The sequence below is a fragment of the Cibotium barometz genome, chromosome 32 (genome assembly GCF_041138505.1).
Source record: "Cibotium barometz isolate CiBa-2024 chromosome 32, ASM4113850v1, whole genome shotgun sequence".
Classification (NCBI taxonomy): Eukaryota; Viridiplantae; Streptophyta; class Polypodiopsida; order Cyatheales; family Cibotiaceae; genus Cibotium; species Cibotium barometz.
Window position 1 is genome coordinate 10984600 of NC_141077.1, and position 23319 is coordinate 11007918.

The 23319-nt window shown below is 39.3% G+C and overlaps 1 protein-coding gene across 1 annotated transcript; it reads right to left on the bottom strand.

Annotated features, from left to right (window-relative positions):
• Positions 1–16542: 16542 nt before the first annotated feature.
• On the bottom strand, positions 16543–22788 carry LOC147619813 (mechanosensitive ion channel protein 6-like). Its single transcript, XM_086772773.1, has 5 exons — positions 20546–22788; positions 20120–20243; positions 17409–17702; positions 16975–17177; positions 16543–16852 (listed from the first exon to the last, which is right to left on the bottom strand). The coding sequence occupies exons 1-5, from the start codon at positions 22753–22755 to the stop codon at positions 16543–16545; spliced, it is 3141 nt and encodes a 1046-aa protein (XP_086628899.1). The 5' UTR covers positions 22756–22788.
• Between the last annotated feature and the right edge of the window lie 531 nt (positions 22789–23319).

The following is a 23319-nucleotide window of genomic DNA, read 5'->3' on the forward strand; positions in this document are numbered from 1 at the left end:
ACTTGGTCCTCTGACAAGTCTAAACAAGGTCTATTTGGAAACTTGCGAATCCTCACAGTCCTGTTCTATGGAGCTCTTTATATCTTGGTATAACTCATGTTGAGCCCTTAAAGGTGCAAGTGTTGATGTTATGCTGGCTTCCCCATGAGAGAAGAGCATTCCTCCAATTGAGGTTTTGTGAGACTTCTTTAATTTTGTAAGGGAATTATCAAATTCCTCACGTGCTTTCTCAAGCGCATAATTCGTGCAATCTATCTCAAATGACTCTTCTGGTAAAGAGTATGTCTTCCTCTTGGAAGGGGAAGCGGTACTCCTCTAGGCTTTGTATTTTGGTTTCTTTTTTAGGATTGGCATTATGAGGCTCAATCACAACCGATGATCCTGTAAGACATTCAACCAAGCTAAGCATGCTCTCCTGAGCTTACTTTTTGCGTTTCACATATGTCATATGATCATGATTTTCCATTTGGGGTGTTTGGGTGGGTTCTAGTTTCTTGATTGGTCTATTAAGTGCACTGAGTGACGAATCATAACAGGTTTCATCCTCAGTTAATGACGCACTGGAACTTGTTCCATTTTTCAACTTCCTTTGGATTGTCAGTTTTTCATTATGTTTGGCCATGCGACAAGATTGAATTTTCTTTTAGGCTTTTGTACCATGTGTCGCACATATGGGTTTTTTGCTTTGTGTGGTGGCTTTTGATGTGAATGCTTCTGCATCATGTGTATCTTTTGGCTCTTCTGTGTTTATGTTCCATTTTGGGTTTATAAACTCCACAGGCTCCTTTTCCTTGTCCTTTAATTTAACCCTATTTTTTATAGTTTGTTGTCCCTTGTTTTTCTTGGGTTTAGAAGGTTTTGCTTTTTCTTTTGGATTCTACTTTAAAGCAAGTCAATTGTGGATAAAGTGGGACACTTTTTGGTATCATGATCAAAGGTTTACAATATATGTAGTATAGAAAAACAGGTGCCTTGTATGTACAATAATGAGGATTGGGATGATCATAGTGATTGCACTCAACACAAGGCATTTCCTTCCTCACTTGTAGAGGCATTAAGGATGTTTGGTTTTGAACAATCTCATCCTCTCTTAGAGATGTCAATTTAAAGATTTTAAGCAAGACTACATAGAATTTGGGAAATGACAATTCCAAGATCAATCTTTCTTTTGCCATTGCTTCACTTGGTTTAGATGAGGAACACCTCGTAGCATGATCATCTTCCAGCATCTTGTCATCTAAACGTATTGCTTCTCATTTTACAACATTGATCGAATGTTTCCAGATTGGATACAATGATCAAGTTGTGTAAGCTGTTATTCGTTAAGCCCATCATGAAACATCTCTGCAATTGAAAATCGTTTAATTTTTTCCATGACTCTCATCGTGAGTCCAAGAGCTTTATCCATAGGATAAAGTCTCTAATGGATTCATTTAGTTTACGCTCGATTGAATAGAGTTCTTTTGCTACACTCCACTGATCACCTTGTCTAGAAAAGCCATGGATAAATGTTGTTTTCAAGGTTCTGAAGTTGGGCTTGATTCGCTGGCATCAATGCGATGAACCATCGACTAGCTTTTCCCTCTAAGTATAGGTTCAACGCATGTACCTTGGTAGGACAGTTGGGATTTCCAAAGGCTTCACATCTCTATTCAAACATTTGAATTAATTAAACAGGGTTTGTTGTGCCATCGTATTTGTCCATAATTTTGGAAATTTATACGGGTGTATTTTTGTATGTCACTGAGGCTGTATATGAGTGCTCTTGTTGGGAGAGACTCACCAGTCCTTGGGCTACCCCCCTTCCTAGACTAGTCAGTATGTCCAAGGTGTGAGCATCCATGAAAGAGTTACTACCTATAGGATTTGTGGAGATGTTAGGTGAGGGACCAAAGCCCGGTGGTGGGATCGAAGTAACAGGGGGTGTAAAACCTGATGACACGCTTGTTATAGGCATGCCCAATGGCATTGGGAAGTGCATTTTGGGCATTGATCTTAATGGCTTGAAGATGTCAGCCATTAGGTTTAGTCCTTGTGTAATCCCTGGCAATCCCTCTATCGTTGCCATGTCTAATTGCTGCCTAAATGCTCCTTAATGAGCAAGTATACTTTTTTTTTCTTTTTATATTTTCTCACAGCCCATTACAGCCTCAAGAGGCCTCGCGTTCTCTTCGTTGTGTCAAAAGAGTCTCTGTTTCCCCTAAATAGCTTAGGCGCTATATGCACGTGAACGACCTTAAAGATAATTTTCTGAAAAAAGTGTATGCTAGTAACTTCCTAGATGGAAGAGGAGGTCCTAAAATCCATTTTCCATCACTATCTCAAAACGGGGAAAAAAATTTTGAGAATTTTTTCCCTGTTTCGAAGCACATTTTAGAGGGTGTTCCAAAAGGAATTTTGAAAAACTCTGTATGAGAGAGTTGTAGTATTTTTGGAGTACTACAACTTTGTTTCCTTGAGTCATCCATGATTTTGTTGTTTATACCCTCAAAAAGTAGCTTGAATATGATTCGTCGTCATTTTTGCACTGTTTTTTGTGATTTTTCGTGGCAATTTTTTGCCTCAATTTTCGGGTCAAATTTTGAGGCTGTTGGTCAGAGGCCAAATCAATCAATTTTGACTTCGGACGGCCGAGTCCAAAGCTGAAGAGCTCGATGTCAGCTTTCCGCCGATAAGCCCTAGAGTGCCCTCATCGAATATACGGTTTAAGAGATACGGGCCTCCAAACAGGGGTTTTTTTTTTGCCGCGTGAACGAAGGGTTTCATGTCGTGAACCCTTAGCGTTTCACGTCGTCAAGTGGGCTTCATAAAAAATTTAAATTCTTTTTTTCTTTTTTGACGCGTGAAACGAAGGGTTTCACGTCGTAAACCCTTACCATGTCACACCGTGAAGCGAACTTCACAAAGAAGTTAAATTTATTTTTTTAACCGCGTGAACGAAGGGTTTCATGCCATGAACCCTTAACATTTCACGGTGTGAAGTGGAATTCACGAAAAAGTTAAATTTGATTTTATTTTTTTGCTGCGTAACGGAGGGTTTCACGCCATGAACCCTTAGCATTTCACGCTGTGAAGCGGACTTCACGAAAAAGTTAAATTCGAATTTTTTTGGCACAGACTCCTAGGGTGTGAAACCTTAGGCCGTGAAGTTGTAGAAATGGTTCACAGTGTCAACTATTTTTTGGAAAAGAAAAAACTTCGGCACACGGACTCCTAGGATGTGAAACTTCAGGCCGTGAAGTGGCAGAAATGGTTCACGGCGTGAACCATTATTCGATTTTTTTTTAGTCTAGTCGAAAATATGAATTTCCTTTTTTGGGGGGAGATATTTTTTGAATTTAAAATTAAGGAAATATGGGCATTTTCTCAAAAAGGTAAGTGGGAATCAAAAAAGTCAACCTTTTTATGACACCCCTTACACCCTTCATAAATGACCCCCAAAATGGATAATTTGACAACTCATGAGCATCTACTCATTGATTGCTCATTAGCCTTAATGAATTATGTTAAAAAATCATTAAGAATTAATCTAAGATTAATCTTTTCACTAATCTTTCTCTCTTTTATACTAATCATGGACTCAATTAACCACACTAATCTCTAATTAATTACACAATTGAGCACATCATTGGATAGAGCAAGGCAATGCTACTCTATGTGCATAAAAAATTGTGTAAATTAATCTAAAATAGGAGATTAATTAGACTCTTAATTTTGGTCTCCTCTATTAAGGCAAAACTAAGCAAAGAGAGTCAAATTTCTCTAATTAATGAAGAAATTGATATAATTAAGTATTTTGATGCATCTAGATTCTCTCAAAACACTCAAAAATACTAATTTCAACTCCTCATATGATTAATTTAGACCCCAATTAGCACATTTTCTAGATATTTGAATAAGATTAATCATCCTTAATGACAAAAACCAGTCCATTAAGAGAAATTAGTCAGATTCAAGGATTTTTTTTTACTCCTAATGCTTGCTAACACTCTAATGCAAACAATTTCAACAAAAAACACACAATTAAACTAAAATTAATGATCTTAGTTCTATGTTTAATACTAAAGAGAGCTAACATTCACTAAAAATTGCATTCTATTACATTATTTTATGCAATGGATGTAAACTAAAGCCTAATACAAACTATGTGCAAGCCCTAAGAACACAAAAAACCACAATAACAACAACAAAAACAAAAACAACAAATTAAGCAAAAGAGGATTCTTTTCAAAAACAAAAAAGAGAGCTATTCTACACCAAATCACGCACAAATCACCATCAAATCCATATCTTTTTCATGGGAAACCATTAATCAAGATAATGGGCAATGGGTAATGCGTAGATTAGAGGAAAAACGATGGAAAAATCCAAGGTATAGCTCCCCGACAAAACGACACCAAAAATGTTATGGCTCACCCTAACCCCCCTAACCCCCCTTGAAACACATCCACCAACAAGAGATTACTTGGTGAACCACAACGGTCGTAAGGATCTTTCCAATGGCCGAGCTCATAACTCTTAAGGTCTCCAAGCTCTACAACTCCTTGAGAAGCAATTCCACCGTGCCTCTCACGAGCGTTGTCACACCGCCGTGTTGTACTACGGGTACTCATCTCTCCTCTCACCTCACTTTATTCACACACACTCACTAATATTCACTAGGGAGAGAGAGATTAGCCAGAGGATTATCAAGAGCAAGACTCCATTGCGTAATGGGAGACTATGTTGTATTATGAGAGATAGTCACTTATATACATGGCCATAAGTGTTCACACTCACTTAAACCGTGGTTGGGTGGGCACTTTAAGCTCATAAGATGCCTAATGCTATTACAATGACTACTCTCATAATATATCCATGAATTACATCACTTAGAATTTCATCCTAACTTGCTACCACATGCTCTTGAAGAAGCGAAAATTGCCATAAATACTCTGTCACACCATTACGGGCACCCATCCAAGTTGTAGCTTTAGACACTATTGCTTCATATCTTGAATGTATGACCCTTTGGTGTATCTATCATGACTCCTTGATGTAAGATAATGGTGGTAGATCTTGTTAACCCTAGAATTGGGTTAACACTGGGATCTCGTGAAATTAGGGCTTCTATGGGGCTATGTTTTGTTGGTGATTGTACTGTGGTGTAACATTTTGATGTAATGTAGCATATTCTCATCTCCTCTATAATGGACTTGTAGAGAGTGTATTGTAATGGAGATGTGCAAAGATATATAATGCAAAGCTTTTTTTATGTTAATAGCTGTACTGGTTGTGTTATGACTTGTTCAAAATTATTAATAACTGCTAATAGCTATTAATAGTTGTGTATAGGTGGGTTGATAAGTACTTTTGATTGACAATATTTATTCACCAATTGATTGACACTTTTAAATGCTAGACTGAAGCCAAAATGTAAAGTATATTTAATAACCAAAGATGAGTTTACAGCTCCCATGGCATGCTGTTGTATACATATTCAAAGACCTCAGGCGAGATCATATACAATCCCCTGGCACCTTGAACAGGTGTCATAGGAATTTTAATACATCTAACAAGATGGGAGTATATGTAGACCACAGGCTTTCTACTCAACAGCTTGTAACAGGATTCATCTAGCTTCTTATACAAGAGTCCCTTCAAAATGTAGGACCCTACTTCAATTCCATTACCCCAACTGTCCTCCTCGTCTACTCTAAGCTGCTCCTTTGTACTTATGCACTTGATTAAGTAGAAGTCCACACCTTCTTCATTGCCCTCCTCAGCATTAAGAGCAAAGTTATCTCCTACTTGGAGTGTTTCGCTTAGTGCTTCATAATGTCCTTCATATGTAGGCTCATCAAATTCTTCATCAGTGTTTTCACCGTTAGTTGGAGTTATCTTATGGTAGTTCCAGCTTGTCACATGTGTTTTGTGACTGCATCTTCTTCATTGATTGTGCGTGCATGCACTACAATAACAATGCAGTTGTCTATATGAAAGTGCGGAGCCATCTTGTTTTGAGTAGCCACGAATATAATGCAATAAGTGTCCCTTGGGGAAAGCTTGTTGACAGTCCCATCGAATCTCTCAATTCACATCTCCCACCTTGACCTCCCAAATATACGTTCTACGTGCCTATTCTTGGAAGGGTAGTGTGCAATGGATCCATTGGATAAGTGTTGATAAAGGAATTGCACGACATTTGTTGCACATCTCAACTCAGCTCCATTGTCCTTCAATTGCTCATGTGTTAAATCCCTCTTGACAATTGCACCTACCCCATAATGTTCTCCCTTACCATGACCACTACCAAAAAAGTTCCATACCATTATTTTTCTTATTAACCCAGCATATCTCCCAACAAAATAGAAGGGCCTCTTTGCATTGAATTGAGATACAGGCCTATCAGACCAAACCCAATGTTGGCTGACATTGCTAGCAGACAGATATTGGGTGGCTATTAGACAACTATGAGAAGCTATGAAGAGGCTATGGGTGGCTATTAGACAACTATGAGAAGCTATTAAGAGGCTATGTCTACTAGCTTTTAGGTACCTAATAGCTATATACAGCTATTAGCAACCAACTAGTAGTTAGATATAAGATAGATAGCTATTAGATATAATTCTATTAGATAGGTAGCTATCAACAACTACTATTAGTTAGCTACCACAATAGCTATTAGATAGGTAGCTATCAAAAGCTATCAAAAGCTATTAAAACTAGAAGATAAATAGCTATTCGATATCATTCTATCGGAGACATAGAGCTATTAGTAAGCTATTACACAACTATTAGATATATAGAGCTGTTAGATATTAGAGGCACATCTATTAATTAGTTACACAACATCTAATAAATAGCTACTAGCTGTTAGATATTAGAGGCACATCTATTAACTAGTTACACAACATCTAATAAATAGCTGCTAGCTATATACAAGTAGCTATCATGTATAAATTAAGTGCACAACTATAATTGAACTAAGGTTGCTATTAGATTCATATCTACTAAATAGCTACTAGTTAAAATAGCTAGTTATTTATTAGATATCTAAAAGATATACAGCTATTAGACAACTATTACGTATATGTTAGGTAAGAATGTATTAATCAAGTCTTAGTTAGCTACACACTCTAATTGTTGCCACATCAAACTTTCTTCTATCTCAACGAATAATATCTTAGAGACATCAGTGAGTTTGAGGCCAGCAGTGAATCCTCAGATTCTTTTGAGTTTGAGGCCAGTTGAATCCTCTGATTCTTTTGAGTTTGAGGCCAATTGAATCCTCTGATTCTTTTGAGTTTGAGGCTAGCTGACTCCTTTGATTCTTTTGAGTTTGAGGCTAGTTGACTCCTTTGATTCTTTTGAGTTTAAGAGCATCATCATTCATCCCCAGAGGCTGTGGCTTTTTCAAACTTTGGAGTGTGTTGCAAATATTTGCTATGAGCGATGTTTGATCTAGTGCCTTGGAGCTATGTCTTGCAAATCTTTAAATGATGGATGAAGGATTAGTTGATTGAAGATGTCTTTCTTAGTGGCCATGTCAATTCCATTTGTTCGCTGTGCTGCTGCTGACGAAATACCGCAAAATCTCTTTGGGAAATTTCTGCTCTTCTTTTGCCAACGGTCTCTCTACATTGTCCCAGTTTCTTGCTTCCTCTACTTTGCTTTTGTTTCTCGCTCTTTGTTTTCTTTTGCATTGTGCTTCATATTCCCTAATGAACTTATGTTCTTGGGATGAGAGTGCATTAACCTGTAACATATAAACTTATGTAAAATCCCCACTTTTGCATTGCGTAGAGAGAGAGAGAGAGAGAGAGAGAGAGAGAGAGAGAGAGAGAGAGAGAGAGAGAGAGAGAGAGAGAGAGAGAGAGAGAGAGAGAGAGAGAGAGAGAGAGAGATCAGTGTTCAGACCTACAAAGTTTCAACCTCTTCCAACTCTTGTAGTTCCACCATGTTTCTCTTTTATGTATTCAGATGGACAGAGAAAGAGAGTATTCAGCCGTCTATGTGTGTGTGTGTGTGGGAGGGGGAGAGAGAGAGAGAGGGGGGGGGGGAGAGGAAGAGAGGGAGACATACAGACAAACAAATAGACAAAGAAAGAGAGTATTCAGCCATCCTATTTGTGTGTGTGGGAGGGGGAGAGAGGGAGAGGGAGAGGGAGAGAAAGAGAGAGAGAGAGAGAAATGCAAGCTTTGTTTTTGTGTGGGCACACAAGCATGAGAGAGAGAGAGAGAGAGAGAGAATCAGAAAGAAACTCCAGCCCACGATGTGGGAGAAGGGAATCATGAATTGTAAAACATAAAAGTTTGAATAAACTCCAGCCTGTGACGTGGGAGAAGGGAATCATGAAGGTTTGAATTGTAAAACCTAAAAGTTATAATTGTGAGGTCTTTTTTGTAGAGTAAAATGGATTTCTTGAAATCTAGCTTTACTCCTTTCAAAGACCTAGTTCACTACCCAAATAGCATTGTCCGGGACACAGCTTTTTTGTACACATATTCATGCTTCCACCCTCATGTCATCTTGCCACCTCAGCATAGTCAACTTGGTTGACTACCTCTTGCCTACATGGCATGCCACATCAGATACATGCATGGCATTGCCACCTCACCTTTGAGCATAAGAAATGCCCACATGGAGGTTCTATGGCAGCACAAATATTTGCCGTGTGTTAAAGCATTTGCCACCTCACAATCATTTTCTTGGTTTTTTGTAAGTAGAAAATTTTAAAATAAATGATATGTATGTAAATTTTATTTATTAAATAAATCAATATTATTTATTTATTAAATAAATCAATATTATTAATTAATTAATTAAATATTATTTATTAAATAAATAAATATTATTTATCAAATAACTAATTATTACTTATTTAAAAAAAATAACTAATTTTTAAAATTTTTAAAATTATTATTATTTTTTAAAAGATTAGTAAAATTGATAAAATTTTAGATATTATTTATAATCTAGTTCCAACCAATAAAATGCTTACTAGCTTAGTATATATAGCCTAATTTTTTGAGTCACCCCCATTCTTGGAGCTTCACCAATTTCGGAGTTGTCTCCATTCCAAGAATATGTTAATCTTGTTCTAGTATTACTTTAATATTAATTATCTTTAATTTTGTTCTAGTATTACTTTAATTATCTTTAAATTTAAGCTTAATCTCTTTGTGTCTACAATGCATGGCGGGCTCGATTGATGAGGTGTCCTCTCCTCCCCCACCCATTCTCCATCTTTCCCCCATGACCCCACTCCACCTCCTTCTCTTGCTCATTCTCCCACAATTCTTTCTCCACACTATTTTGAGCCCTTTGCCACTCCTCCCTTGCATGTTGTCCATGTGGTTTTGCCATTCCACCCTTGGGCATTGCTCCATGAGGTGGTACTCCTATCTTTGGTGCCTCTCCTTTTGGTATGCCCTCCAAGTTTTGCACTCCTCTCTTGGGTATCGCCCATGAGTTAGCCACTCCTCTATTGGGTGTGCCTCTTTATCTTTTTGAATGTAGCCTCTGATCTTGCCTTTCCTTTCTCGGGCACCTTTCATGAGCTTGCCACTTGTCTGCTTGGTGCCATGTAGCTCCGCGAGTTTGCCTTACCTCTCTTGGGTGACACCTATGAGCTTGCCACTCCTCCATCTGAGCTTGATCCACTCCTTCTCGAAGTGGTGCCCATGCACTTTCCCACCCGCCACTCCTGACATTATTGATGATGATGACATTATCGACCATGTTCTTGCCACTCCACACTCTTATGTCGCTCATGAGGCATCTTCTCATGGGAAATCCCATTCCAGGTCTTGCGTACAAAACCATGCCAATGTTATCTTTGACAAGTACTTTGTCGACATTATCTTGCCACTCCACACTCTTGTGTCACTCATGAGGCATCTTCTCATGGGAAATCCCATTCCAGGTTTGGCATACAAAGCCATGCCAATGTTATCTTTGACAAGTAGTTTGTCGACCTCAAAGTGGCATCACATTCTAGTGTGAGATGTGTTACTATGGCAATTATGCATGGCACAATGTATTGCTACTTCCGCTCTTTTCTCTCCCCCCCCACTTGCAGAGTTTCATCCCCATCGGACGACGTTGGATGGGTGTGATAGTGTGTTGCCACTGAGTCTTTTTTGCATATGCCCCAAAGGGTATAGGATTCAAAAAAAAAACTGGGTTTAGGTAGGACATCACATCCATCTATCGTCTAATGGGGGTGAAACTTTGCAAGTGGGTCCATGGGACTGCTCTCCCCCCACTTACAAAGTTTTACCCCATCCCCACTATGCCACATGGGCGTGGTGATGTGTTACCACTCACTCTTTTTTTGCATAGTGCCCAAGGAGTCTTCCCTATGTAAAAAAAAAGCCCAAGACCATGGCACCTTACATATACAAACTTTTTAAAAAAAAAGTTAAAATGGCAAAATGACATTCTAATATATAAAACAAAATGTTAAATACAACTAGTAAATGTCATATACAAAACATGATGTCATAGTTGCTAGATACAACTGGCAAATACAAAAACATGATGGCATATACATCTACATGATGTCTAATTCTCATCTGAGAGGACTTAGTAATCTCCACAATGGCTTTCCCACTACCTCTTGTAGAACTCACTCTACAATGGTCTTGTGAGTGAGACACTGAGGACTCACCATGTGTAATAGAACTGGCACCACTAAGCTCTTGGTCAACCATAGCGGCTCTATGTCCATGCCTCATCTCCGATAAGTGGAGGTCAATATGCACCCTCTTAGCAAAACGTCCACGTGTAGATTGCTCCACTGACCTCAGGTGCATCTCGAGCTCCTGGTCCATCCACTAAGCTTCTTGCTCCAACTAGGGTGCATAAAGCCACCTATCTATCTTGTAAAATAAGCTCATTGATGCGAGCCCATTGTGCTCTCTATGCCTCCTCCTTCTCGAGTGATAAATCCATTGTATAAGAACCTTGAAATCCTCTGCAACATATCCATCAGGGCAGGCCATGATATCTAGGATAACCTACCATTTGGTCAGTGCTACTGATGGACCTCTATGTGATAAGATCTAGGATCACTGCAGACCCTATGTACAAGTCGTTTATCCCCCAAAGGTGATATATGCCAAAGCCTACACTGTAGGATGACGACAAGTCAGACACCTGGCACGGACACCTGCTGGCAATAATCACCAATGAGCGGACGAGGCAGTAAAGACGAAACTGGTGATGGCACCCTAACAAGTACCACTCCCAACAAGTGTCAAAAATGAAACTAGTCGAGACAAACTCTTCAAATTGCAAAAATGACATCCATATGTGGTCTCACAACCAAAGAGTCCAGTGGTAGGGATAGATTTCAATGCTCAACATCACGCGATGGTAGGCTACATCTCTGCCAAGTCTAGCTCACTCCTTCATATAGTTCTCCATGCCGTAGTAGGTGATCCGTCTCACCAAATCCACTTCATAGACCAACTCTCTCAGGCACTCCATCTGAGCTAAGACACCTGTCGACGTAGCTCATCTAGATCGACGTTATTAAAATTGAAAGTGCTTAATTTTAACAAATATAAGAAAGCATACTTGAGCAAGGGTAATTAATTAAAACAATGCATTCACATAGCTAGGGGGTGCAAGAGAAGGTGATGCTGCCTCAAATCTCTCTACAGCGCCTAGCCTAAAGTAGAAGCCTGCAAGTGAAACTGTGTGGTCCTACACAAACAAGATAAAATACAAGTGGATAACTCCCCTATGTAGAAATACACATCATAATTGAACTCTAGAAGGGCTTGTGGGATAATACCATGGTAGTGGTTGGTCCCAAGAAGAGACCCATAGACTTTGTAGTGTCGAATGGACTCTGTAGCATGATAAAACTAGTGACCTACCTATACACCAAGCTTATGCACCGTGGGGAAAAGGAGCATCTCCAAATCACATGGTGTGCTGCTTAGCTTGCTCCTCCCCAGCCTCCTGTCCTAGTCCTAAATCCAACTCTACACCATGGCCAGTGCTAAGGTTGACAATCATGGTAGTTAATCTCTATCCCCAACACGAATGGCATATAATTGTTGTGCAAAGTAGATAGGAATCTCATGATGATGGGGCATGGCCCCATAGTATGGCACATATCATGGTAGAATGTGGGCTGCCATAGCTGCATGGGTGCACAAGCTGCCTTAAGGGGTAGAATGTGGGCTTCCATGGGTGTACCAAGTTGCTTAAGTGACCTTGCAGTCGATACTTGCCCATCATCTCACGAACAATTGCAACATCCTCTCCCTGATAAAACGAAGAGCAATCTGGAAACCTCTTGATGAGACAAGCCAAGATGCACACGTCCACCATGTTGCATCTCTAGTGATGCCTTCAAAGACTCTACATCATCAAGGGAATATGGAGTCTCGAGCATGCTCTCCAATGATGTAACAAGATTCATGGTAGAGCGATGGGGATCTCTCTACCCACGAAGCTAATTGTAAGAAGCCTCTAAGAGCCCGATCATCTTAGGGATGGTCTCTGGACAAGCCATGATAAAACTTGTGGGGTGCCATGTAACCAAAAGGTCATCTCTCTCTCTCTCTCTCTCTCTCTCTCTCTCTCTCTCTCTCACTCACTCACTCACTCATTTAGTCTCTCTCATATCTTCTTCATCATTCATTCTCTCTCCTCTCTCTATCAATCTCTCTTGCTCTCTCTCTCTCTCTCTCTCTCTCTCTCTCACATTCTCTCTCTCTCTCTCTCTCTCTCTCTCTCTCTCTCTGTCTCTCTGTCTCTCTCTCTCCATGTGACGTAGCTAAGGCAGACCTCTATGCCATACTGAAGGACATGGAGATAATGATGATTATAGAGGGTAAGTCTTTCATAGATATACCTAAATGGAGTATCATACTTGAAGGCTTTTCTTTAATAAGAGAGAGATTTTTTCTTTGCTAACATGTTTATTACTACATTACTTTGTGTGATCTTGGTAGAGACGTCTTCTTGGAGAAGGTGAGACACATTCATTAACAATACTAGAGCACTTGTCGTAAGTATGGTTCTTCCCATTCAAATACGTGAGGATTACACACTTTAACATTATTTATTGGAGGTAAATAAAGTCATGAAGGACATGTACTAGAGATAATGATGATTATAGAGGGTAAGTCTAGATATACCTAAATGATTATAAAAGGTAAGTCTTTTATAGATATACTTAGATCGAGTATGATAATTAATGGCTTTTTCTTTAATAAGAGAGATTTTTGTTAACATGTTTATTATTATATGTGTGACATAGTTGGCGCGGCTTGATAGAGATGACTTCTTGGAGAAAGTTGAGACACGTTCAATAGTACTAGAGGACTTGTTATAAGCATGGTTCATCCCATTAAAATACTTGAGGATTACACATTTCAATTTTATATGGAAATCCAATTAGAGGGAAGGGATCATATATTCTCTATCTTACAAGCTAAGGACAGTAAGATGAGCTCAAGGGAGGAAGAAGAGGATTTGGTTACATTTTAGATCAAGTAGTCCATAGGGTGGTCTTCTAATAATAGAAATTCCTTGTCTTTACACTCTCTATTTTGAAATGGTAATGGTCATGGAGAGAAAAAATCACTTGTTGGTACATTTTTATGCATTGATAGAGTTTAGGTCATGGTTGATGATGCTGATTGCCATGTTATACGTTTTGAGCCAAACAAAAAAAGATAGAAGAGATGCCTATGCAGCATTTGATAGAGATTCCAAACCCATAATCTTGCATGTATCCATCTTCCATGCATACACTATCATAATGGGAGCTTGCTAATTGTTCTTTGATGAATGACTTTATATTTAGGCAAGTGTTAACAAGATAGAAATATATATACAAGCTCTCTGTCTTCAAGAAAAAGGTGGTACATGTTAATAATGAGAAACCAAAGAATGAAAGTAATGACATGTGCATATGCATATGATATGGTATGCTATATAGGCTTTAGGGAGTCAACCTTGCTGACCTTGTTGAGGTGGCATGATGAGATGGCAAGATGTTGATGTGGCCTCTCCTCCATATAACGTGGCATGTACATATAGAACTAAGACTATGTTAACATAGCTCAATTTCTTGATAAATGGCACACTCTAGTTTGGGTGAAACACCAAGCCAAATAGGCAACCTTTATTTTAGACTTTGGCTAGATAAAGAGGAAAATTTTGATAAAGATGGCTGGAAAATGGGCTTTTCTTACTCAAATTCACTCAATTTTTTTTAAAAAAAATTTGTCATGATAACTTCTTTGGCCTGAAAGAAATCGGAGTACAATGAGGGTCATATTAAATTTATATAATGAAAGTATTAAACTTGTGCAGGCCCTTTAGCAGACTGAGTGAATTTTCTATAAAAGATCAAAAGAAATTCAACCACCATTAAAATTATAAATTGACCATATGGCCACATTTTGAAATATTTGTCCAACTTCTCACCATTGGATCTTCAGTGGATAAGCTTCACATTTTCCAAGATCTTGAATAGAAAATCACATGTTGTTTTATTGAATTAAGTAGAAGAAAAATAATTTTAAAAAAGAAGATAAACACCTTTTAAAAATCCCAATAAATCAAGTTAAGCTATATGTAATGTGTTCTTTTCATTTACAAATTGGGATAATCATTGGACTTTGGATGCAGAAGTACTAAGCATTTTATGCATGACATATACTACAGTCAAGGAAGTTCGACAGTGTAAATATCAAAACTTTTGTGCAATGAAACATGCCCTAAAAGAACTTGGATTTCTAATGAAGGGGTGCCACTTGATTACCCACTATATGTATGATGTGCTCCAAACACCATGCCACAAAATTCCAAATGTAACTATCATGAGAGATTAGACCTTTAAGTTGTGGAGATGCCTGTTTTCTGAAGCTACGTTCAAGGCGCCCAACTATCAAAAGTGGTGCCTCTTATCTTGCAAAACCTATAAATAAATATCTAACTTAATTTAAAAAATGAAACATATAGAGATTAGTGGACTTACCTTGAGTTAATCTTGGGGAGAAGAAGTAATAAAACAATTTTAGAAGCTAAATTTTTAGTACAAAAGTAACTCAGAGTTAGTGTTAATATTTGAGAAGTCTAATGCTATCAAGGTTTATTAAAAACCACAATAACATTAGTCTCTTTTTAAAACCATAATGCTTTTAGGATTTTCAAATAAAAGGTCAATGAGGATTTTGAATAGAAAATAATTTTAGATTTTTCTATAGATTAAAAATATGCAAAGAAAAGAGAAATCGCTCACCTTTTTTCGGATACAAAGAAACTTAGATGTTCTCTGCACAGGAGAACCAAGCAAAACAAGTAAGGATGGGAGAGGAGAAAGGAATGAGTGTAAAGAGATCTCGAGGTCTCTTAAATCCTACTACAATGCAACATAATTTGTAAAATTTATCCCTTTTTTTCTTGTTTTAGGACAAGGTAAACAAATACATTGCCAAGTAATCTTTTTTATTCCCATTGTTGATATACGAATTGATATAAGATTAAGATCATCGGTTATACTTGGGATCCATAAAGCATTACAAAAGTTTAGAATTTTTTTTTGAAAGTTGGTATGTATGTTGTAGTGATTCATCCTTAAAGGGATGTATGTGGATGCAAAATGGTATACATATTCAAAAAACATGTAAGCATTTCCTTTTAAAAAAAGGAGTAGCAGCATACGGATTATCAACTCATTAACTATCATTTCGATTCTTATTTGCAAGCATATGTTTCTATACTTATTCTTGTCACATATGTTTCAAACAATGGGACTCAATATGGTCCTTTTGACTATGTCTCTTCCATAAGGCATGTACTTCCATTGTGCACATGCTACATGTCAAAGTCTAAAATTGAATTTCAAAGTTTGAGATAGTATTGAAGATGCAGTCATAAATCAACCACAAAAGGGCAGGGCGAAGGTGAAAAAAATGAAGGTGCTTCTTTTAAAAGGCCCTTGAATTTTAGCAAGCATTCAATCTTCCTTATGGGGGTAACCTGTCTTATGAAGACCAAACGATTTCTTTCTTACAATTACCACCATGCCATTTTGGTACCAACAAATAACCTCTTTATGTTGGTTCTTTACATGCCATGCCATGTAGATAACAAAAGCAAACTCATGGGCCAACATTGTGGGATTCACACAAGTATGTGTAAAAGGCTATGTGACTTGATAAGGCCTAATCAAGGCTATCACACTAGCTAGTGCTTATAGCAGCATCTAACATCGGAGTAAAAGGCCAGCTGACTTGATAAAGCCTAATCAAGGCTATCATAGCAGTTGGTGCTCAGGAGCATCTAACATGGGATTACTAAAGGGAAGAGTGAGAATGTCTAGCTAGGGAGTTTCTCCCAAGAAAAGATATTTATTAGTAATTAAACTAATTAATTAATACCAAACCAACATTTTGGTCCCATATTAGCTAGGGAGTTTCTCCCAAGAAAAGACATTTATTTTCTCCCAAGAAGAGACATTTATTCTGCCTACACTAACAGAATGTCAACTATATTTAGTGTGAAGAAGATTTGAGTACCCAAGTTTTATACTGCCTTGAGGTGAGTTTGGGAATCTTCAAAACTGGACCCTAATTGTCTAGTATGCCTGATCATCTCACTAGGGTTCCCCAAACGGACTTCTTGTACTGGAAGGTGGTAACCAAAATCCAGTTCTTGCAGCATCTTCTTGATCTCCAAGATTAGATCCGAGCGCCTAATTTGCCTCTCTAAAGCATCGCTGTAATCAATGGTGTGGTTGACCATGAGCTGCATTTTCATTTTGTTGTTGTTCTCGATCTCTTTGACAATGAGGTGGTAGTCCCGCGCCCAGTGGTTAGGCTTACTAGCAATGTACCTGAGAATTACACGCGAGGTTAAGGGCGGCAGCCAGATTAACAACGGGGTGTGTGTGTGCGCGCGCGCGCGCGCGTGAGAGAGAGAGAGAGAGAGACAGACAGACAGACAGACAGTTTTTACCTTCCAATTTTCTCTTTGAGAGCTGTGATCTTTTCCGTTGGAGTACATGAATCGATGCAGAAGTCGAAAGTGTCTCCTGTGTCAGGTGTTCGGTAGTAGTTGAAAATGTATTTGGTCGCCAGCAGTGCATTAGGATACCATAGTTTCTCCCCATCATTCCGCATGAAAAGAGTAGACAGAATGTTCATCTCCTCTACCACAACCTGCCCACATTTTGTACAAACAGATAACCTTAATCATCAGCGGATTTAATCTTGTTAATGACAAAGAAGCTGCTTCTGCCAGTGCACTAATTTTTCTCATTACAGATTGTGAAGTCGTCTCCGCCATCATTAAATGCAGAACTTGGATGAATTGTCGTGATGGAATCGCCATGCAACGTGAATAATTAAGCCTTTTTTTTTGTAGATTGGATTAGCTGAATTAATGTTGACCTGATTCCCGTCGATCACGCAACGGTCGCCCACGTCAAAAGGGTGAACGACGAAGAGGAAGACGATGGCCTCGAAGACGTTCTTGCAGGTGTTGCCGAAGATGAAGACGACCAGCACGAGCTGCGAGGAGACGAGGAGGAGGAGGTGCGTGGTGGCGAATCCCAACACGAGCATGCAGATGATCACGATCACCACCCCCATGATCACGTCCACCAGCCTGTGCAGCTTCTTCACGGCCGTCTTCGTGTCGTTGAGCGACAATGAAAGAGCCCTCCTCTCCCTCACCACGTGCACCTTAACCACCACAAAAAACCTTGTGTTCATAAAAAAAAAACCCAGACAGAAACGCCCAAAAGAGTAATCCTAGGTCATACTACTATGGAATAATACAACTCTCAAATTTCAATGATACGAGCTGCCCATCTTAAAACCTTGTGTTAATCAGAAAAAACTGCTCTGGAGTAATCCAACTATCAAATTTCAATGATAAGGGCTGCCCATCTTATCTATCAAATCAATAAAAAGAACCATCCCATCACTACATTTAGGTAGTCTAACAACTTAGTTGTTTCAACACATTGATCCTTGTAATATGATACTAGTACGCAACCTGTGCTTTCGCACGTCTTTTGAGACTCCAAATTCAAATTCTACCCAAACATCCTCATACTTTCCCGAACCGCCAAATTCTTCCCACATGGCAGCTTTGTGAAATTGTTCCTTAAAATAATATAGAGATAGAGAAGAACTTCCCATCTTATCTCTATCAAATCAATACAAAGAATCATCCACCACTACATTTAGGTAGTCTGACAACGTAATTGTTTCAATACATTGATTCCTATTATCTATAATATGAATTAAATTAATCAAGAACAATTGTTGTTTACCAATATAGCAATGCTTCTCATGTGCATCAACAAATCAGCTGTTGCATTTTCATTCAATGGTGCTATAGATTTTTGAAGGATGGGCAAATCCACTTCAAAGAACTAGAAAGTACATGAGGAAATCCTCCAAGGAACAATCGCTCTTGCTTTGAAACAAGCGAAGGTCCAATGGCATCTTTGTTGGAGAGCCCTTTCAAGAGACTAGAGGAACAATTTTCATTTCCAAAGAAGTGGAAGAATAGAGTTTCGCTTGGAAATAAGAGAAGAAACTCTTAAGGCTTGCATTTTTTGAACATTGTGTTAAGAGAGAGAGAGAGAGAGAGAGAGAGAGAGAGAGAGAGTATGCATCCAATCGATGCCGCCACACACACACACACACACACACACACAAAGAAAATGATTGTATATTTATTAGAAAGGGTGGGAGAGAGGCTTTCTACATGCTAATATGAAAAGGAATAGGCTAAAGAAAATAATAAACACAAATACCCTAATCATGCCAAAAATATATTCATATTTTTTTAGTTGCTTTTGTTTTGACCAACTAAAAATCCAGTACTGCCTTCATTTTCTACCTAAGGCATGCAAATTCCAATACCAATCCCACACCCCCTCCCCCGAGCCCCCCAAAAAAATCCCCATATCTACAAAGAAGGTAGAGGGATTCCGAAGTTTCCTACAAACAAAGGCCCCATTATATGGCATGTCCTGGATAAGACAATGACATCTTCCTTGGACTAGAACGACAAAAATAGGTGCAAGAAGAGCTTTCACTTCCATGAGGTCTTGCTTGGAAAAACAAATCATATTTTGTTGATAATTTATCCATAATAGCGATAGTCATGTATTCCACACTAGATTGGACCAATCTATATCCCCATAAACCTAGAATTTTGAATGCCAAAGGATTCCCAAAGCTGCAAAGCCTTCAAGAAGGTAAACCTTTGAACCCTAAGCAAAAACCACGGAAGGTGAACCTAATCACCTAATTATTAATACGACATTAACATTGTGAATGCCAAGAGTGTTGTTTGCCCCATGACCCATCACATCATATCATGAATACATGTAATTAACATGTTAGTCCCTCCTCCTCACTTCCCCCTCAAGAGAAGAGGTCCTCCGACGATGAGTGACACTAGACAAAAAGCCACTTCAAAGGACTAAAAGAACTAGACTTGCACTTTCAAATAGTGGACAAAGTTGGTCTTGCTTGAAAAAACCAATTTGTATTTTGATGATGACAATGGCAGTCATGTTCACACTAAATTGAACCAATCTATGGCTACGTATCCCCAAAAGTTTGAACGACAAAGGATTCCCAAGAGCTTCTATGCTAATAATAAAGTTTTGAAACCTTTGAGACAACCATGAACAAACCATGGAAGGTGGAACCTAAATCATTATATATGCCATCAACAAGGTGATGAATGCAAAGAGCACCCTTTGCCCATGTCACCCTTTACTCATGTCACACCAAGAGCAACCTTTGCCCATGTCATCATATCACCATGATCAAGTTAATTAACATATGTTTAGGCGTTATATCTAGGTTCAAGGCGTTATATCCTATTATATCCTGTGGGTGTGTGGGTAAAAGAGGACAATTTGCACTACTTTTCTATCACCCAAGTGTGGTATATTGGCTAGAGTAATTACCCTTACCCAATCTGGGCTCAAGTCTCTCCTTTGATTGGTCTCTAGATCTAGAAGTCGAGAAGTCGATGTTTCGTCTAGTTTCCCCCTCTCTCTCTCTCTCTTTTTATATATATATCTCTCTTTTGCTGCATCATAAAATAATACGCGAGCTTTCTCACTTACCGCAAAATCTTTCAACGCGTTTTTTGTGATTTTGCCAGTCTCCATGGCACCTTCGAACAAAGCCATGGCTTTCTCTACCTCCGCTTCACGCATGAAGCGCAGAAGATCATCCTTCACGATAAACCTGTAACAAATTGCAGACGCATGAACATTAGAAGAAGAATATTGTAAGGCCGCTCTCCATGCAACACACAGAGTCTGCCAAAATCACAAGAAAACATTGTTCTAATTAAGTAACAATGGATCATACTGCGCGTGAATTACCAAAAAGAATAAAGGCATCGTTTCATGTGGGGATCATCACAGTATTTGCACGCATTATTTGAAGCTTTGAAACATTAACTACCAAGGTTACAGTGGGTATAATCACTTGTTTTCATGGCAAGCATAATATTGAATGTATCCGGATAATGACAATAATTATACCTTGAACCTGGCTTGGCCACACTTTTGAAGATCCTCCTAGCCACACTTTTGGCTTGCCATTCGCTTTCAATCTCCACATCCTGGGATTCATCCTGGCTTCCAGTTGCACTCTGGTCAATAACATTGGCAAGGGTGTATATACCCCTATATCTTACAAAGTTCATCAACCTTTTCATGTTCCAAGCTGATATATTCCTCTGATTGAGCCTCTGCAAATCGTCTATGGTTATGGTTTCTTCTGGCACAGACATCTTCTCCATGACATGCTGGCTTTTCACCCTCAGCAAACCACTCTTACCTATCAAACCGCTTTTCCCAATACCACCTATCATCCCACTCTTCCCAACACCACCTATCATCCCACTCTTCCTCCCCACTCCGATCATCCCACTCCTTCCTACCCCTGCCCTCATATTGATGCTTTTCCCACCCACCACCTTGCCCTTATCTAGATTGGCATGCATTGTCCCATTAGTATTAGCATTAGCACCCGTGATGTCATTGTGATTAGCATTAGCATAAGCTCCTCCACCACCTCCTAAGCTAGTCTTGGGCATCATGGCCTCTGGTATCCTAGCTCCTGCTTTTCTCAACTCATTCAGCTCTTCAATAACCTTTGCCTCTTGCTCGATCTCAATCACAGGCGGGCCGGAGAGTGACTCCAACACCCATTGCCCAAACAAGGACTCTCTTATTCTCTCAAAGTATGTGCTTACATGGAATGAAGATGCCAAAACCTTGACAAAGAAGACCTTGACTAGCCATATAGCTGCTGCAATGAGGAAACAGTGCAAGACCTTAGTCACTAAGGGCAGCACTTTGCTACTGGTGGTCTTCTCCAATTTGGGATCAAACACCACACGCCAAGCAAGAACTGCAAATGCAAACCACAGAAAGTTCTGCACACCCTTTCTGAGGCCATACACAAAGTAAAGCACTCTCTTTCTCAGCAGGAAATTTCTCTCTATTATGATAACCAGTACTTTGATAACCCATCCAGAGACAAGCCTACCACAGATGAGCAAAAACACAAGGAGAGCCCACTTCCACAGAGCCATAGTCCACAATGGCCTCTGCCTCAATGCTGGAACAGTGAGACTGCATATGAGGCCTGCCATGACAAGAAAAAAAGATATCCATTGAAAAGCTATCAAAGGGCTCCATCTATGTTTCCTGAAGCTATCAGGCATGTCTGAATCTTTGAGAGGGTCATCCTCTTCTTCATCTAGCTTTCCCTCTAAGCCTGAGTTTTGTATTAAGCCAGATCTCACAGGGCCGGACCTTAGCTGGGTTGATCTGTAACCAGGCTTGTTAGCATCCACTTGCTGCATCAGAGGGGGCGGATCAGCTAATCTAGACCTTGTTTGAAGGCGGTTTAATGTTGGTAATGATGAATTGTATCTAATACTAGCTTCATCACCAGAACTATCAGAGACATAATCATCACTATGTGCCAAAATTTCCGCTAATTTCTCATTGTCATTGGTACTCTTGCTAGGGTTTACATTGCTAAATGAAACGGAGGACTTATAATCCCCTTGAGAAGATTCTGCTGCATTTGTAAGCTTGAAGGAGACATTAACACGTTGCTGTTCCTGATCAGATTTTAATCCTGGGACGGCTTCAGATCTAGGGTTGATTATAGGAGAGGGAGTAGAATTACCCTCTGCAGATGTTATATTTCCTGTTAGATTAGAGCTAAAACTCGCAGTTGGATTGATGTTAAGAGAAATCACATTCTCATTAATATTATCTTCAGCAAGAGTGTGAGGCAGCTTCTCCATCATGTCCATGTCCATGTCCAAGCACAGGTTTCCTGAAGCAGCCTGTCTCTGGAGGAAGTTCTCAATAAGCTTGGTAGGGGGGTCTGATGTCAACCCAAAATCCAAGCTTTTTGGCAGGTTCTTGGATCTTCTCTTCTTCTTATGAGATGATGCAATGCGCTTACAGCCGGATTTGAAGGGATTGATTGATGGACTCGGAGCTGCTTCATGCTTGCTTTCTTCTTCCACTGAAAAGGCAAAATTCGGCCTGAAATCCTCTTCATTTTTGCTTTGCAAATGATCAGCATTAGCATAATTAGCATCTAAATCTTCGTCTTCATCAATGGGAACAATCACTTCACCTCTACTTAGTGAGGCCTGGCCAGTTCTGTTGATGCGCCTCGGATCGGGAGCCGTGGACGCAGCTTGCTCCATCAAAGGAGGCATAATTATCTCTTAATTATCTGCCCCGAGCTTAATCGGCACAACAAACAGCTTCAAGTATACTGGCTACTGGAAACTCACTATACGAATAAACTCTACTGTTAATCACTACGTATTAATGTGGTTAACAGCGAGAATAATCTACTTAAGCTCACACTGCAAACTCTGTGGGCATAATAGCAAAAATGATCGTAAACTAGAGTATATGTTCATCAAACCTGTATATAAAAGCGAATTATGTATGAAGAAGAAAATCTATATTGGACAAGAGATTAGAGAATGATATAAAAAGCGGAAACTTTAGCGAAAATCTCTGGAGTAGAGTATGTGCAGCAGCCCTCGTCAAAGTAAAGATTTTGGTGATGGTTATTACTTGAATTAGATCCCGTGATTATTTTCTGGTTGATTTAGTGGTGCGCAGCAGGAAACGCTGTGCTGATTCGACACGTATACCGTTTTCTTGCACCACTGTGGCAACAGCCCCCGCTAGCGCGCCGTCCTATCTTAGCGGCGCCACCCCTCACAGCTGGCTACCACCCTACTATATTTGGCGGAAGCGTAGGTGAA